Here is a 19436-nt window from a genome sequence, read left to right as displayed (position 1 = left end):
TTTACTTTAATGTATTCAATATGCAACTCTAAAATAAATTCAGGTGCTTCTTACACAATACTAGACTTGTCTTTTCTACTATGTTTCCCAAAATTTATATGTCAGAATTTTATAAATGAGTAACAATCTGGTTTCTGCTTTGAAACACAAATTTCCAACATGAAAGGGATCACTTTCAAACTGACTTTGCTAAGGATTAAAATAAAATATAAATTCATTGAGAACAATCATTTTTGAGTTCATCTGGGGATACTAATTAATATGTAAGTTTAAAATTGCAGTGTATGCCATATTGAACTCCTGAAGGAAACTCTACAAAAATAAACCAATGTCAAAACTTTTATTCAGTAAACATATTTGACCTGTGCTGAGTTACTAGAACTACTAAATGTGTACAGAATATTATCCAGGGGAAAACTGTATCATACAGATAGTCCTCATTTAACACTTATTGGGATTAGAAACTCCATTATTAAGTGATAAGGGCATAAGTTGAAAAAAATCACATGAAAGTGCTACTTAGTGATGGCAGTTTTGGCAGCCCTGATTGTTGTTGTTAAATTAAGGTCATTAAGTGATAACCTTATGTGACCATGATATGCAACTTTCTGCCAGCTTTCCCAATGACATTGTCAGACGTGCCAGGGGGTTTCATGACTGTGCTGTTATGTGAGGACCGATTGCAAGTTCTGCTTATTCAAATTGGAATGATTGTTGAATGATTGATCATTAAATGAGGAATACCCCTGTAATGGGGATTTCCAGCCATTGGAAATATTTTCCATTAGCAAGGTGAAGAAATGATTATGCAACAAATGATGCTACAACTGGTTAAATTTAATACTCCCCTGAATATTATATTTATTTTACATAAATAAACATTGGCTTTAAACTGATGATGTCAACAGTCTAGAGAGTCTTTTTCTATTGAAGTGGTGTCTTCATATCCTTATGATATTGCATAAAAACAGTTTCTAAATGATTTTGAACCTTTGAGGGAAGAATCTGGCCACAATAAAGAAGAAATCGAAACTGGATATCTGTGGAAAGCATGACGAACTTAACGCACTTCTTTTTTAAAAAAATTTCAATCTTATTAACATTCAAGAAACACCTGTCTCAGAATCTTTATCTCTTTTTCTTTTTTCAAAATAAATATATTTACTTTGTTCTCATTTAGTACATCAAATTCTTCCTTCTTCATGCAAATGTGATCTGTTTGTATGATATAAGATATATGTTTTCTTCTTAATTTATTTTGTCTTGTTGTAGATCTTTGTTTGGGAACAAAACTTAGAACAGTTCCAAATGGACCTCTTTCGATATCGTTGTTACTTAGCTAGTCTTCAAGGAGGGGAACTGCCAAACCCCAAAACACTACTTGCATTTGCAAGTCGTCCAACTAAAGATGCAATGGGTCGTCTTGGAATCTTTTCAGTGTCCTCCTTTCATGCACTGGTGAGTTTAACTTGAAGGTTATTTTTTGTTAAACTAGATATCACCTGATATAGAGTGAATGCTGTTGCTATGCAACATCTGGTCTCTGCTTCTCTAGCCATAAAAAGCCAAATGTATTTTTTGTGACAAATGTTTCTTTCTCTTCTAAATTCCTGACTAATATAGCTTTACCTTAATAGCTGTTTTCCTTTTGTGTTATAAATGTATAATTCCAAGACTGCATGGACAGAGGTTGGGAAATGGGGAGGAAAGGGAAAACAGTAGAAAAAAAATCTGCTCCTGTTTCTGGAAGCTCAATAGATCTAAGTGTCATCAATCAATGGAAAAACTCCTGTTGTAGAAAAGAAAAGAACCATTAAAACCAACAGTATAAGCAGCAGCATCAGTACAACTCTCACATAAAAAGTTTTAATTGACCTATTGAACTAAGTGGCTTTCTGTTGTCTCTGATTCATTCAAAAAAGACAATTTATTTATCTAGGACAGCAATGGCGAACCTTTTTTGGCTTGCGTGCCATAAGTGGGGAGAGCGCAGGGAGGTTGTGCGCGGGCGTGCCGCATCCATAATGCCATGCATGACCCCCCCACTCTGCATGCGTGCACTATAGGCGCAACCCCCCATTTTTTACATCTTTTTTTCGCCCTCCCCAGGCTTCAGAGGCTTTATAGGAGCCTGGGGAGGGTGAAAAAAAGCCTCCCCACCCCGAGGCCCTCCGGAGGCTTCAGGGACCTTCAGGAGGCTTCCCTGAAGCCTCCGGAAGGCAAAAAAAGACCCTTTGAGCAAACTGGAAGTGACTTCCAGTTTGCTCAGAGGGTTGTTTTGAGCGCTCTGGAGGCTTCATGGACCTTCAGGAGGCTTCCCTTGAATCCTCAGGAGCACTTAAAATGACCCTCCAAGCAAACTGCAAGTGATTTCTGGTTTGCTTGGAGGGTTGTTTTGAGCGCTTCGGAGGCTTCAGTGACCTTCAGGAGGCTTCCCTTGAATCCTCAGGAGCACTTAAAATGACCCTCCAAGCAAACTGGAAGTGATTTCCGGTTTGCTCGGAGGGTTGTTCTGAGCGCTTCGGAGGCTTCAGGGATCTTCAGGAAGCTTCAATTGAAGCCTCAGGAGCACTTAAAACGACCCTCCAAGCAAACTGGAAGTGATTTCTGGTTTGCTCGGAGGGTTGTTTTGAGTGCTCCGGAGGTTTCAGGGACCTTCAGGAGGCTTCCCTGAAGCCTCCGGAGCACTTAAAATGACCCTCCAAGCAAACCGGAAGTCTGTTCCCGAACTTCCGGTTTGCCCATAGGGCTGTTTTTTTGTGCTCCGGAGGCTTCAGGGAAGCTCATGAAGCCTCCAGAGGGCCTCCGGGGGGGGGGGCTCTTTTCACCTACCCCAGCCTCCTATAAAGCCTTTGGAGCCTGGCGAGGGTGAAAAATGGCTTTAAAAAAGGGTGAACTCAGCTGGCCAGTGTGTGCATGTGTGCTGGCCAGCTGACAGGGCAACGCCTCGTGTCCCCTGACAAATGGCTCCGCGTGCCACCTGTGGCACACGTGCCATAGGTTCACCATCCCAGATCTAAGACTTACAATGTTCTCCATTAAAAATGACTTACGTGGCTTACAGTAAGTGAGAGATTTCAAAATATTTTAGAACCTCTTCTGTAGGTGTGGCCTGCTTGTGGGAGTAGCTTGCCGGCCATGTGACTGGGTGGGAGTGGCTTGCAGCCATGTGACCGGGTGGGAGTGGCTTGCCAGCCATGTGACTGGGTGGGCATGGCCAACTTGTAAAATGTGGTGAAACTCACTTAACAATGCTCTTGCTTAGCAGCCAAAATGTTGGCTCAGAAACATTTGAAGCACTTAAGTCTTAAAGCTTTCAAGTTACAAGACCCTTGCACCCCTAACCCTTTAGAAAAAAACCCCAGGGGTGTTCAAACTCAACTCACAGAATTCCTCCTCTCACTCTTCATCTTGATGATGTGCGGACGGGCAGGGGGAGGGAGCTGGAACCCGTTTCTAAACAGCACTAGATTTGTGGAACCTCTTCTATAGAAGAGGTTAGAACTGGCAGAAACCCACCCCTGCTTACAGTCCTTATTATAGTAATTTGGTTAAAATAGAAATTAGAAACAAATAAAAATTCAAAGGCACAGCAACAACACAACAGTAGTAATCAACAATACCCTACCCATCGCAATCAGAAATTTCCTAGTACCATTCTTCAGGGACAATTCAACTATCAAAAGTTTTCCAGGAGCACCAGATATTAATTGCCTTCTGGAATAATATAAAAATGGCTGGCTTCTTTCTGGGTGATATTCTGCAGGAACGAAGCCACCACAAAGAAGGGTCACCTTTTGGATCTTTGTTGACCCTTCTTTGTGGTAGCCTCTCCTCCTTGGAAATAACATCCAGAAAAAAACCAGCCATTTGTGATATTATTCCAGAAGGCAATTAACATCTGGTGCTCCTGGAAGTGGAATCAGTCCATTCATTGAGATGCAGTTGGGAAGAGTTATTTTGGCTCCCAATGAAAGGTCTTTGGTTGGGAACCACAATAACTCTTCCCAATTGCATCTCAGTGGATGGACTAATTCCACTTGGACAAGGCAATCTTCAAATTGTATAACTTAACTCCTCCAATTTAAGATGATAAGCATTTGTTTGATGCTGCTGCAGTATTCACATTGCCTTAAAATACCCCAAAGAGACCCAAATTAAGTTTGGGTCTTTGAAAATTTTAACTTTTTAAAAAACTGATGCAGTGCTATTATGACACATATGCAATTGCTCTTTTCACAGGAGCAGTCAGAGGTGGTATTCAGCTGGTTCTGACCAGTTCTGTAGAACTGGTAGCAAAAATTTTGAGTAGTTCGGAGAACCAATAAATACCACCTCTGACCCCCATCTATTCTCTGCCTCCCGAGTCCCAGATGATCGGGAGGGAATGAAGATTTTACAGTATCCTTCCCCTGCCACACCCACAAAGCCACACGCACAGAACCAGTAGTAAAATATTTTAAATCTCACCACTGGGAGGAGGGTATGTGAAACCCAATTTTGAGCACATCTCTCTCATCCTAAATAATTGTTTGTGTAATATGTATGTGAAGATATGTATTTCTTGGCATTATTGTGAATCCCTTAGTTAAGGAATTGTTTTTTTGGCTGGTAGGTGGCAGCTCGCACAGGTGAATCTGGTGTCAGAAGACGAACACAGGTAATGTCAAGATCAGCAAGCAAACGAAGAAGCCGGTTTTCTTCTCTTTGGGGTTTGGACACTGCTTCAAAGAAAAAGCAAGGGAGGCCAAGCATTAATCAGGTAGCTCAGGTGGTTTAATAATTGGAGGCTTTGAAGATGGTACTTTTGATATTACATTCTGTTCTTTTCTGTTGGGATGCAGGACAGATATGAAGTATAATATTACATAAAAGTAACAATACAAAATACATTATTGTATTTATTCTGTCTTTCAACCTTCTCCATAATTTTTAAAACTTTGAATCTATGTCTGTTTTCTGTGTCATCAAGATTTATTAGGTGGAAATTTGTTGCCCATTATCTACTTGATGCAGGCTATTTCCCATTCCTGGGACATGTAATTTTGAAGCTATAATGGTTTCTTTGCAGTTCTTTTCCGCAGGAAAAAAGTATGATTAATTATTAATCAAGTCTCCAAGGTTTATTAAAATAAGCTGTATTCTTAGTCAATCCAACTTTCTTAACTTTATATTAAAGCACAAAATGTAACAGATTTTCCCATTAGAGAGAGGGGAAGGTGAGAAAAGAGCCTTCAAATCTAAATTTCCAATGGGAAACAAGTTGGAATCTGGACTTTTGAACTAAAAAATAGCAAGTCCGTATCCTAGCTTTTCTAAGAATGGACATGTCATTTTATAGATACTTTTTCAGACTTCATATTCCGTGTGCTGAAAAGCCTGGGTGGGATTAAGCATATGTATGAGCTGCCCCCAATATAATTTCATCAATTTACAGATCTAGCATTTTAACACAACAGAAGAATAATCTATTGCAAGTATTGATAAATACTTTAACTTGGTATCCACACAAAATCTTTTTGGGACCAGAATTAGCTTAAAAACACTACTTTATAATATAGTGAATATTTGGCTACAATTTATAAATGCTGCCTATTAGCATCCCTCACTTCTGGCTTGAAAAATGTTTTTCTGTTTCTTGCTTGTAACTCTCATTTTTTTCCAAATGGTTGCAGTTTAGAATGAGTACATCTTGTACTTTGTTTGAAAAGACCAGGTAACCAGTATAATTTAGCTATTTTTGTACTAAGAAACTAATTTTATCCAAGTATAATTGATATGCAAATTTTCCTCCTGAGCCCTTCTTCATTTCTTCTATCAACATGAAACGTTTCCAAATTTAGCAAGTATTTGCATCATCTTACTGTATTTAAAATAGCACAATTTCTTTTGTGTTTTGAAGGTTTTTGGTGAAGGAACTGATTCTGTAAAGAAATCTTTAGAAGGAATATTTGATGACACTGTGCAAGAAAGTAAGGTAAAAAAAAAGAATATAATTAATTTACATAAAAGGAGTTCAATTAGCTTGTGACCCAGAACCCAGTACAGTGAAGCAGAGTGAAATAATGTGAAATGAAAATCTGAAGTGAAGGGGAAGTGAAGAAGAAGCAAAGCTTGAAGCATGATGACAGCTCTGTTCAAAGTCTGTTTGCTAGAGATATGAAAGTTTCTGAATATTCACTGGCATTTGAAGGAGTAGTTGGTGGACACAGAATTAGTCAGAATTTTGTTTATTTTAAAAATGATAGATAGAAACTTCTTCCCATGAAAAATATTTAGACAAGAACTTGCTGTTATGAAAAGCCTATATATTTTCATGCATATTAGGCAGATATTAGCTGAAGCAGAATTGAATTCTGCTTTCAAATCTATGGTGACACCTCCTTTTACAAATACGAAACTAAGTATTTCTTCCACAGATTATATAAGACTATAAAGACTTGGGTATTTACTCTGCTAGATCAGATCTCACTTCAGATTTAACAAGCATTTACGGTAACTAGCATAGGGGAACTTTATGCCCCATTCAGACTTTTCTGAGTGTGTAGATAGAAAATGGACTGGTTTGCAGTCCTATTCCCACACCTTTCCTGCATTCACATGTTCAGAAAAGACCCTGAAGAGAAGCTGAATGGGTGTACACTTAAACAAGAATACAGCTATCCTCAGTCATAGTGGCAATTGTATTTGCATTCCAAGAGTACAAGTCCACTTGCCCTTCATGTGTATGGCCTGAATATTACGGAAACTAACTTAAAACAGAAAAGACTGGACATGCGCTTAAGTTCTCATCTCACGTTCTCCATGTGTTCGAGTGAACATCTGTTTTCGAGACAAAGTATTCTACTGATCAGCTTTCTCCTTTCTGGATAAATATATGCCTTCATTTTATAAGGTTGATCTTATTTTTTGTTGAACTGACTTTTGTTGTTAAATATTTTTCTTCATATACCTTCATTTATCCAACATGCTTTTGGTACTTTTCTATATCTTTTCCAAACTGTGAAGAGCTTTTATACCCCACTATTTTTTTCTTACAAAACACCCTCAGCTTCACAGCTACCAGAAAAAAGACCATTTTTGTAATATTTTTCTGGAGAATTCATAAGAAAAAAGTCAAATATCTTATTACAGTCACCAGGGCTATATTCCTAATTAATGATATGCATGCAAAGCCAAATGTAGAGATTTTCATCAATAGCAAGTATAATTCTCCTTCACATACTACTTTGCTGCCTGGACACTTCTGATTTCCACTTGTGTTCCTTCATGTTAAGAGCCCTCATTCCATTTTCCTTTCCTTCTGCCCACAACAGAACATTCATTAATTTTCTATCTGTGCCATTACATGTCACCAGTAATATACTTTTCTTTTCTTAAGTAGGAATGGGAAATACTGAATTTTTTCAATGCTAACATTAAACATATTTGAACATATAATAACATATTTCAGAAAATATCAAGTCATAGGATATGCTGCCATAAAGTCTAAATATGAGTGGAGTATTTTCCATTTCATGTTGAAGAACCTTCATAGAGACCTCAGCTAATTTACTTTTCTATTTAGTTGATCAGTATGTATAGTTTACTGAGACTTCTGTTTTGGTAAATACAGTTCTGTTTTACCTTTTTCGTATTGTATGTACATAACTGAAACTGGGTTTTGAAACATTATTACTTAGGGCCAGGGGACATATTTTTAATTGAACAAATGGGATTTAACAGATTGAACCATTTAAAACTAATGAGAATTCCATACATCTATCGCTTGATAGAAATGGTAACCTCAGGGTCTAGTTTAAACTTACAAAAGCAGCAAGCATTTGAAATGAATGCTGCAGTTTGCTAGAGGGCATTCATAATTCTAAATCAGCCAATTCCATAGTGTATTTATCACCTTAATTTATTTCTACCATATTAATACAAGAAAATGTTAGCTTTAACTTCAGGGGCACAACTCCAACATATGCAAGGAATTTAGGAGAAACAGACTTCCCATTGGGAATCCAATGCATGTATGGAATTGTTCCTTCAAAGTGAGTTGTCCTTTCCCAAATGCTGGAAAATTGCTAAGAAAACTGACAACTGGAGGTTTTTCTATTCAGCATTAAGTGACTAATTCCCCATGTGTAATAAAATGCAGTAGATTTTATAATTTAATTCGATAGAAAATAACTCTTGCTGAATAAGCTTGTTTTTAATAGAAAACCTGAGTTCCACTTAATCAGAAATATTTTCATGGCATTTTTCAGAGAGAAAAAGAAGTAACCCTCACTACTGTCCATCCTCATAATCCCGACTCTGACATGTGGGTTCATGAGTATTTTACACCATCATGGTATTGTCTGCCAAATAACCAGTCAGCTTTGACTGTCATCCACCCAGGAGACACAGCAAGAGATGTCCTGGAAATGATTTGCAAGGTAAAGTAATAAATTATACATAAATAAATAAAATAGTGTGTGTGTTTGTATGTGTGTGAAACAGGAGTGTGAAACGAGGACTTTATGGAGTTGGTATTCAATTGGTAATTCAAATAGTATTATTTGAAATGATAAGTAATTGATAGGTGGCTCCAATTTCAAAGCATTTCCACTAAACCAACAGTTCTATGATTTTTCCCCTTATATGCAAGTAAATTACACAAAAAGGTAAAGGTGTATTTTCCATATTTGAATGATCTGTTTTTGATAAATTCTGCATGCAAAGTGCACACTTGAAGATTTTGAGTTTGAAAATCATACTGAAATCTGCTTTCCTTCCTGATGTATTATTGGAGGAGTAGGAGAAATGCTTCAGTTTTAATTCATTGTACTATATTATCTTTTCAACTAGCTTTAATGCAATTAAATTCAATGTCAGTGTAATCTGAATTTAGATGATTTAATAGAGAACATTTCTAAAGGCCATAAATACTGGAGAAAATAGATGCTCTGATATACTTGCATTTCACAGCTTCCTGTAGTTTACCTCTTTGCATGCACCTCTCTTTAAATAAAATGATGAAACCTTGATTGTGTCAGACATTCATACTAATAATGTCTGCAGGTAGTTCTTGGTTAACAATCACTTGTTTAGCAATTTTCTGAAGTTAAGACAGTGCAGAACAAGTGTGGTTTTGACTAGTTCTCAAAGTTTCAGTTGTCCCAACATCCTTGTGGCAGTGGTGGGTTCCTACCGTTTGGGACTGGTTCGGCTGAACCATTAGTAGCTTGGCGGTGTGGGTCACTGAAACTGGCAGCAACCCATGTCTGCCATGCCCCCGAACTGATTTTCCCGCCGGCGCCATAGGCACCGCCATCTTGTATTCAATTCCCGTTGTACTGTGATGCGCGAACCAGCAGTAGCAGCTGCCGGAACCCACCACTGCTTTGGAGTCATGTGACCAAGATTCAAGTGCTTCAAAACTGGCTCACACAACGTTTGTACCACTCCACTGTCACATGTATCCCATTTGTGACCTTCCCTGCCAGTTTCACAAAACAAAGTCAATGGGGAGGATGGCAGGGAAGGTTGTAAGTTGCTCAGGTAAATCTCCCCCACTCCTGCATTGTCCCTCACCCCCTCTTTGCTCATACACCCGCTCCAGCTATCTGTGCACTCCGGTTCACCGACAAAAGGCGAAGAACAAAGGCGTGCCTGACTAAACCGCGGTGACAAAACCATGAGTTCTAAACCACGTGGCCGAATGAGCGCTGAAGCGAGCCGACAACAGCGGAGCCGACAGAAGCGCGCTGTAAACCTAAACCTAACCCTAAACCTAACCTAACCCTAACCCTAAACCTAACCCTAACCCTAACCCTAAACCTAACCCTAAACCTAACCCTTACCTTAACTTAAATCACGCTTCTGTCGGAGCGCTGTTGTCGGCGCGTTGATGACGTCACGGTTTTAGCGCCGTGGTTTTGTCGGTGTGCTTTTGTCGTACGCGCATTTGTCGGGTCACGGTCCACTGCACCTTCCTTGAATCTCATCATGCTAGCACTGGACTTCCCCTACCTGCAGCACCCCTTTCCCCATCTGGCATTAGCATTCGAAGCTTTGCCACACTCATGCCATGTTTCTCCCACACCTTTCCCACCAGTTATGCACCCTCTCACTCCTTCTTCCACCTGGCAGCAGCTGGGACTTGCAACTTGCTGTCAGCTTTCTCACTGACTTTGATTGTTGGAAGCAAGCAGGAAGTTACAATGATCCACGATCCTCGCTTAATGATGACAATGAGGACTGTAGGGATTATTCATTCATGTAGATACTAAATAATGTTATATTTGAAAATGATGAACAAGCAGGATTCAGAAATTTAGTGTGCATTGCATTATGAGTGTGGGCGTGCTGGCGCTTTTGGCACCCAACGACAAAAAGGTTAGCCATCACTGATGCATACAGATGTGGATATATATCTTGACAGGCAGGTTTTTAATTGTTCAACTTTCTCAATACTGTTCCTTCACATTAACAATTTATTCTCCAACTTTAACCCTTAGTTTACTTCTACTTTTAGAATTCAAGATTTATGTAATGGAATACTCATTATTTGAAAAAATTGATAACATAAATAAATACATAGATACATGCATACATACTTCTGGAAGTAAATTTAGAGAGAGGGAGAGAGGGAGAGGAAGGGAGAGAGAGAGACATTATTTGCTGTATTGCAACAAATTGAACTAATAATTTGTTTTCTAAATTAAATCTTTACACTTGAGAAAAGAATAATTAGAAAATGATGCACATTGTAATTTACAAGGTATAGAAGGAATGGATGTATAGTTATAATTTAAAAGTCATCATCATTGTTATCCATGATGTTCATCCCCCAATAACATGAACTAACCAAGTAAACTGAAACACTAAAACAATGTATATGAAATTTTGTATTCTCTATATTCAAATTATATCTTAAGGAGATTTGCATATATTGTGTGAAAAGGTTCTAATTTAATTATATATCATTTAGTAATATCGATTCTGTAAATCGATATTCTAGAACAAAAATGTTTCATTAACACTATTATTTATCAAAATAAAGTGATATTTTTAAAAAGATACACAATAGAAAACATTAATATTATTAGCAATAATTTTCATTTTTAGAACTTTTGTATAAATACTATAGTAATTTCATATAGATAGTAATTTTTATAGGTAGCATAGGTAGAACGTGAAAAGCATTTTCTCATCTTTCATTTATAGTATGTGAAACCTAACCTTATATTTTTTTGAGACCAATGTTAAATTATTTTAAATGAATTCACTTTGACTAAACTGGTTTGTTATTCACGCTATGTGTCTGTCTCTTTCTTTCTGAATTATCTACGTATGAAAATGCTGATGGTTCTGTCTGCCCTGTAACATCTACTAATGAATCTTTCTCTTCTATCTCTTGCATTCAGCTCATTCTTTTTCCTTTAATTCTCTGAACCACATCATTTCACATCAGTTTGCCATCTGCCATCTGAGAATCAGTCGAGTTCTGGTATAGTAAACATTTCACGCTCTACAGTTCATATAGCTTCTTCATGCTCTAGATGTTGTAAAGACTACCTATATTGCAATTTTCACCTGGTTCATGGGAACTAAAGATGAAAATTCTATCCTTTGCTAAATATTCAGGACTGCAATTACTGCTAGTCATAAATATGCTTTGTTTTTGATGTTATGTTCTATTCATTCATGTATCAAAAGGAGACCCAATATCTCAATTTAACATCATGGGGTGTGTGTGTGTGTGTGTGTGTGTGTGTGTGTGTGTGTGTGTGTGTGTTCCAGCATAATTCTGGAACGCCTCGATCAATTTCAACCAAACTTGGTACACAGATGATTTACTCTCTGGAAAGAAATACTGTAGGGGGTAATACATCCCTAACACTTCTCGGGGGGGGGGGGGTATGTTCTGTTAAGATACAGCCTGTTGTACCTTAAAATGGCTTCTACTGTACTGCCATAAAATGGCTACTACTGTACAGTGCAGTGGAGTTGCCATGGTAATGGCTTCACAGTACTCCACAAGGGGGTGGGGCGGCCCTCTGGTAAGGGGGAAAATTCAACATTAGAAATTACGTTTGGTCTGGACATTTTCCCCCTATAAATAAATAACTGGGCAATGCCGGGTTATCAACTAGTTTTATATAAAAAGAAGTGAACTCCACTCCTATCATTACCAAGCAGGGGTGGAACAGATTACTGTCTAAAATTGCACATACCACTATTCAGTACATAGAATACATAGCTAAATGGATCTGTTACTCTGATCTAATTTTTGTGTCATAGTGTAACTTGTTTGGACGTGGCTTATTGCCTTGTGAGAACCCAGCTGATTGTGGTATTCTATAGATGAAGATTAAACAAATCATGAGTTTATCTTAATGTGCGAATTCAATCATTGGAAAGCAGTTTGATCCTATTCAAGTAACCACTAATAGGAAACTTATTGTTTCAAGATTAAAAAAAGACTATTCTATGTTAACAGTATCAGTCCTAAAGTTTGAAGCCCTAGGGAAAAGAAATATCTTAACTTTCTTTCCATATGTCTCCCTCATACAAAATGAACTATAGATTCCTCCCTCCCTCCCATAAGAAGTTGTCCAGAAACTGCCTTTCATCAGCATATGATAGAGATATCTGTATTTAGTATGATGCTCCCAAGACATTAATTTGTCTGTTCACTTTGGACTGAATTTTCCTACCATGTTTTTTGGTCCCTGTATTTAGAAGTTGAATGAGATGCACACAAGCTTTCCATTGATCAGTAACTTCCAAAAGGCTATTGGAAGGTCTTCAGTTCCATTCATGTGGTTTTATTTCTTTGTTCTTGTGCTGGCCTCTGAAGTTCTGTTTTAATGTGTTTGAGAAATACGCAAGTTTCTCAAACAATTTCTTCATCAATACATTTTGCACCTAATGTGCTTTCATAGTCCATTAAGCTTGAACATGTTATGTTTAGCTGAAAATATGTCTACTTCAGGGGTGGTATTCACTTACCTTCCCTACCGGTTCACAAATATGAGTGTGCACGTGATTTCCTCTACCGGTTTGAGTGAACCGGTCCAAACCGGTAGAATGCCACTTCTGGTCTACTTCCCTTAAATCAAGATAATTTAAAATGGCATATCTTAGAGTATAATAAAAGAGAAGATGGATTTTTATTTGAGCCAGTCTTCTTTTGAGGAGGGTGGGTGGGTAGAGATCAGGATGTGCGAAGTTGTAATCAATGAGCACTTCTGTGCAAGATAATATCTTATGTGTTGGTATAAATGTAATAATACCCACTGGAACTCATGCCATAAGATATATTAATTAGAAAACACTGCAGGAGAAATGCTGTGTAAATCTATGGTAGCATAAAAGTAGGAGTCTAGTGATATCTTATCTAACTAACAAAATACTAAAAGCATAAGCTTTCATGAGTTGCAGCCTTTTATTAAAACCTTTTAGAAAAAAATGCTACCAGACTCCCGTTGTGGTTGTTAATTTCTGTGATTCAGAATAGAATTTGTACAGGTTTACCTAATATGAATAATTGTTGTCTTTAGGAGTGTAGGTGAATAGCAATCCTAATTTGCCCAGTTTTTTTTCTCCATGACACTGTCATTTTCTTTGTGCCCAGTCAAGAAAACAAAAAAAAGTGTGTGTGTAAGTTATCAAACATCCTTTTAATTCCAAGATATTGTAGATGCAGCCTTGCAGTTTCTGTAATGTTATTTTTAATTTCGGCAAGGACAGGGCAGTGCCTTTTTTCCCCAGTATGGAATCTCCTATTGCATTATTATATGTGGTTGTTGTCTGGGAAAGGGCAGGAACACAGGTGTCTTTAGTTGAATCACGGTGGGCAATTCTTTAAAGAAAACATTCATTTGAAGGAAATAATGTTTGAGGGCCTTAAGAGTAAGAAAGAGAAATATGCAAGTTAGTGGTATAATAATAAGGATATTAGCTAATAAAACTGTCTAACTTAACATTATAGCAGATTTAGGCTCCTACTGTTTTCGATGAGAAGAAAATACTCTTGATCAATTTAGTTTTGCAATTCTTTCAGCCCATTAATAAATAACTTTGGAATGGTACCCAGGATCATCATTGATCAACTCTACTTTTAGTCTACTTTAATCAATAAAGGGAAATTAAATTGGAAATACCATAACCTATGCAGTAGTGGGTTTCAATTTTTTTAGAACCTATTCTGTGGGTGTGGCCTATTTTGTGAGCATGGCTTGGCAGTCATGTGACCATGCAGGTATGGTCAACTTGACATCACTCATGCACACTCAATCACATGACCACCACCTCCAAGCCATGCGGCAAATTTTTTTGGGACTCCTATGAAGTGGGGGGGAAGAGAGGAGAAAACCTCTCAAAAATAGACAACTGGAGGATTAAGGGCCAAAATTAGGGAGATTGGGGAAGGCAGGACAGAGAGGAATCCAGTAGAAAGCTATCGCATGCTGGTGAAAGAACTTTGGGAGATCGGAGGCAAGACAGAGGGGAATCCAGTACAAAGCTATCACACTCTGGGGAAAGAACTTTGGGAGAACGGAGGAGGCACGACAGAGGGGAATCCAGTAGAAAGCTACCAATGCTGGGGAAAGAACTTTGGGAGATCAGAGGAGGCAAGACAGAGAGGAATCTAGAGAAAGCTATCACACCCTGGGGAAAGAACTTTGGGAGATTGGAGGAGGCAAGACAGAGGGGAATCGAGGACAAAGCTACCACACTCTGGGGAAAGAACAGAAGGGAATCCAGGACAAAGCTATCACATGTTGGGGAAAGAACTTTGGGAGAACGGAGGTGCAAGACAGAGGGGAATCCAGTAGAAAGCTATCACACTCTGGAGAAAGAACTTTGGGAGATAGGAGGAGGCATGACAGAGAGGAATCCAGGAGAAAACTCCTGAGCTTGCTGCTGCTGTCTAATGGATTGTGCCGCTGGACCTCTCCATGCTTCTCGGTTCACCACTTCCACTCCCAGGTATGGGACTTGACACCGAATTGGGCTAGGATAGTGCGGACAGGCGGGGGGAGCGAGCGATGGAGTGGATTCTGGACGGGCGGGGGTGAGTGAGGAGCGACAGGGCTGGGGCAGGTGTTCCGGAAGTTACTTCCGGGTCCACTGGTCGAACCTCCTCTCACCGGATTGGTAAATTTTACCATCCGGTTCTCCCGATGCAGTGTGAACTGGCAGAAACTCACCAATGAACCTATGGTTAATTATAACTAATTAATTTTAATGTATATAAATTGTTTTAGATGAGAAAAGATTGTAAGAAATCATCAAATATGGTTTCAGAACAACATTTTCACAATAAATGGAATTTATGTTACTAATGTTCCCCTTTATACTCTGAATTATAATATATTTTATGACCTAGAGATAATGGATACAGTCAGTAACAAACTTGGTTGTATTATAGGTAACCATGAGGGTTTTATTGGGAAAGAAGAGAAATAAACTTGTTAATTTTAACATTATGTTTAGTACATTTATTTTCACCCAGATCTGATGTTTAGTGATGTTTCCATTCAGAATAATGTTGTTGCCTTTTTTAATTTGGGAGTCAAATATGACCAGTTCTCTTTTTGAGCATCAATAAAGTATTCTTTTGGGTTGTTTAGACAATAATTTTAAACTTTTCCTTTTAAGTAGAACAGACTTTTCCCTCCATTAAGAGATGCATTTCACTAAACGAAAATGGTTATTGATATGGATATTTATTTTCCTTTTTCTTTCAGGCACATCAGTTGGATTACTCAGCTCACTATGTCCGTCTCAAATTCTTCATAAGAAACCAAATGGAATATTACATACCAAAGCCAGAAGAAGATATTTATGAATTGGTAACGTTATTTATCAATTATTATTCAACTATGTCTATTACAAATAAAATTAATTAGGTTTAGCTAATTTTGAATTGTATTCTTCCATCTATCAGCCTGTGTCCCTCCAATAACAAAACCTCCTTAATCCTGTTGCCATTCATGGATCAAATTCTCCAAACGTCTTTATGAGCAAGTCCAAACAAGAAGATTTTTGCACCTTTTTGCTTAAGGTGCCTCTCATATAATGTTGCCGTCCTCCGCTTATTCCCCTTTTCAGCTTGTCTTTAATTCTCAGTGGTGGTATCAAAAGTTTTGCAAATGATATTTCATAAAGTATAAATTCTTTAATGCTTCACATTCCTCCTACGCTCTGTCTTTCGAAGTAAATCTTCTGTGTGGCTGCCCCCCCTTCAAACATTCCATCTTTTTCTCCCTCAGAGGTAAACCAGATGCCCGGAATGTCAACAAATTGAAAATCTTCATCTCTGACATCCTTCGTTTGTATTTCAGGAACATTCAAACATTCAACATTCTCATTTTTTTCTTCATATTTTGTTGTTAGAAACAGCAAATAATCCAGCTTCCTCTCAAATCTGTCGTATGTGTCAGATAACTTTTGTAGTGCGGAAAAAATCATTTGAAATGAATCATTTGAAACTTGAACAGACGCCATCTTTGTACGCAGTTAGTATTTTCCCTTTAGAAACTTTAAGGTATTCGCAAGTAAAAAGAAGCTGGGAGCTGTATAATCTTATCTGATCTTAGACCAACCCAGCCAAGCAATAAAAGTGTCAAGTTGTAGGGAGCCAAATTATAGTAAATTAGTTTACAGCCCACTTACAGAGAGTCAGAGGAGATGTTGGAGTAATCTTTCCTTTGTCCATGTAAGTAGCATTTAAAACATTTAAAAAATAGAGTAACCACCGTCCATAAACCATTAAAGAGATCAAAATCGCCGCTAGATTCTTCTGTTCTTTGGTTTGATTTAAATTTTAAATTTTTATGCAGACCATCTCTCTTTGAGTAATAAAATCACCTTACCAGCTGGAAACACTCACACCATTCTTAGGGGCAACCTGCAGTTTCGGTTAGCTTAGAGCTAATCCAGAAGTCACTGGCAAAGGAGGTTAAATTCGAAGCCCCCAGGGACTTTGCGAACATCTCTGGGGTCACTGGATCTCCTCCTACCTTTCACTGTCTCTCCGGGACAGCTTGGGTCCGAAATGAACCGTCCAATTTCCTTCGGAATAGGGGAATTTCAGGAATAGCCTGAAAATCCGTCTTCTCACTGCTAAGCCCCGCCTTCTTCCCATAATTGTAGTTTTAATACATGACACTAGATTAGGAAATACTCCTTTAGGACATGCTGACATTGCTGTCACTCTTATTCACTAATAGCTTAGTTTACATTGAGAAAGGGAAGGAAAATGGCACTATGAAAAGGAGGAAAATAAATATTGTGGAAGGAAGAATTAAAGGTAGACATTAAAGATGAAGAAAAAATATAACTTCAAAATATTATTAAATTTACATTTTATAATCTTACAGTGTTCTGAAGTAATGTGACTGGGAAAGCCATATATACTGATCCACAGAAGAAATAGTTGAGATTATGTGATAAAGAAGGAATATTGTGTAAATTCGCTTTATCAGCTGAAAACTACATGGTGTATGTCTACGATATTATCAGTTAAGCTCCACATAACCAATTAGAACTTTACCGAACTGTGATTTTTTTTCATCTGTCCTCTCTACGTTCAAAAGGGATGCTGCATGAAAAATGACAAAGAGCAGTATCATTCTATGTAACTAATTCTTTTAAAAAATGTATTGTCTTTTCAGTTATATAAAGAAATTGAAATCTGTGAGAAAATTACACAGCAAATTCATCTTGAAAAATCTGACACATTGGATAATTATGGTGAGTTTGGGATTTGCATACATTTGTATATCAAGTTTTCATTTACACATGTATCATAAAATACTTCAATATTCACAACAGCTTTCTTCTACCTACTTCTATCTAGGAGCATCTAGAGGTGTTGATTGCAAGCCAGACGTTCTATCCAGTAATGGGGGTTTAGAATTATGAAGCTGAAATCTTTAAAAGTCTTACTGAATTTAGTCTGTAGCCACATCTAAGGACAATTATTTTAGGTGGCTAACGTTGATACTACTGGCCATCTTTCCATTTTTAAAATACAGAGGAGAAAGAAAGTAACTTTTCACACTGAAGATAGGAGATAAAACTGTGTACTGCTGAGTATGAAAACATTAATCTTCAATGCTAAACTTCCAGGAAATGTTACATTTCATATATAGCATGGTTATTTGATACGTACTTATAACATCTTTTCAAAACTACCCTGTTGGTTTGGATGCAGTATATCTCTGAGTCTTTCTACTATTGTTATTAATCTATTATTATTATCAAAAAAAAAATAGTCTTTGAATTTAACAATAAATCCAGACAAAATCCCGTATTATTATATTGTGTTTCCAGTCTACCTCAATGAGCAAACCTTCCACATCTGTAGCATTTATCTGAAGTTCTGTGATTTCTTAATATTTAGCATTTTAAAATCCCTAAACGGCTTATTATACAGCTGCAGGGCAAAACATTGAGATCTGGTATAACCCAGCAATGCTGGATTCATTTGAAAACTTATATGATGAATATGTATTGGCTAAATTTTGACATTGGTTTGTACAGTTACATGTTAATATATGTAGGAAATATATATTTTTCATCCAAGTTAAAAATACTCAAAAGACTTCCAAAATGCTCCAAATTTGTAACAGAAATGTTTAAACTTGAAGCAACAGTTTCTCACTTGGGAAATTTGATGAAACAGTGATCATAAAACTTATTGTATACCCTTAAATACCACCATACAATATGTGGGTCACTATAAATTGGTAAATCTCTATCTAAATCTGTATGTATTGAATACACTATTAAATTACAAATACAGTATGTAAATGCTTTTTTCAAATGCAATAATATATATTTACTAAGCTTGTTAAGCTTCCTGGAAATCGAACACACCTATTTGTTTTATTTTCCACTACTAATTGGCAGAAAAATACCACTATTATTTGGCATTTATCATCAATTTCAGTAACACAAAATTGGGGTTCATGGAGATAAAAACACGATGCTTCTAGACTGCATGAAGCCTGCAAATTCTAGGTTGCCCATCTCTATTTGAAAGGAATATTACAAAAAAACAAACACCAAGTACATTTCTATTGAAAGGAAGGCTGCTACTTCTGCATATACAGTAGGTATATGCATTTATGTTTATCATAAAATCATAGAAAGTCACTGAGTTCACCCCTATGGTCTTCCAAATTCAAGTATTCCCAATAGACTCTGTTCAATCAGTTAGTGAAAGTTAGTTTATAATCTCTCTTTATAATTAATTTTATCATCAAACTTTCAGGAGTTTTAAAAACTTTTCAAAAATCTTTTCATACATTTTTTTCAGTCTGACTTAACTTAAATTTACTATTCCTGTTGCACAATCTCATGCATGAAAGTCTTGATTTATGTGATATATGTGATATATTTTCAAGAATTAGAAAAGAGTGTTATATTCCATCTTGCACGGCATTTCT

General features: G+C 37.3%; 1 protein-coding gene across 1 annotated transcript in view; it reads left to right on the top strand.

Moving 5' to 3' along the window:
- Window positions 1–19436, top strand: part of TIAM1 (TIAM Rac1 associated GEF 1) — a 95519-nt gene that overhangs the window by 40199 nt on the left and 35884 nt on the right. Inside the window, 6 exon segments of the mRNA XM_032220358.1 lie at window positions 1273–1458; window positions 4616–4762; window positions 5903–5977; window positions 8253–8423; window positions 15729–15833; window positions 17658–17736. Coding sequence (XP_032076249.1) covers window positions 1273–1458; window positions 4616–4762; window positions 5903–5977; window positions 8253–8423; window positions 15729–15833; window positions 17658–17736 — 763 coding nt within the window.

Source organism: Thamnophis elegans, chromosome 6 (genome assembly GCF_009769535.1).
Source record: "Thamnophis elegans isolate rThaEle1 chromosome 6, rThaEle1.pri, whole genome shotgun sequence".
NCBI classification, from domain to species: Eukaryota; Metazoa; Chordata; class Lepidosauria; order Squamata; family Colubridae; genus Thamnophis; species Thamnophis elegans.
Note: the sequence above shows the minus strand (reverse complement) of the source record. Positions and strands in the feature narration are given on the sequence as shown.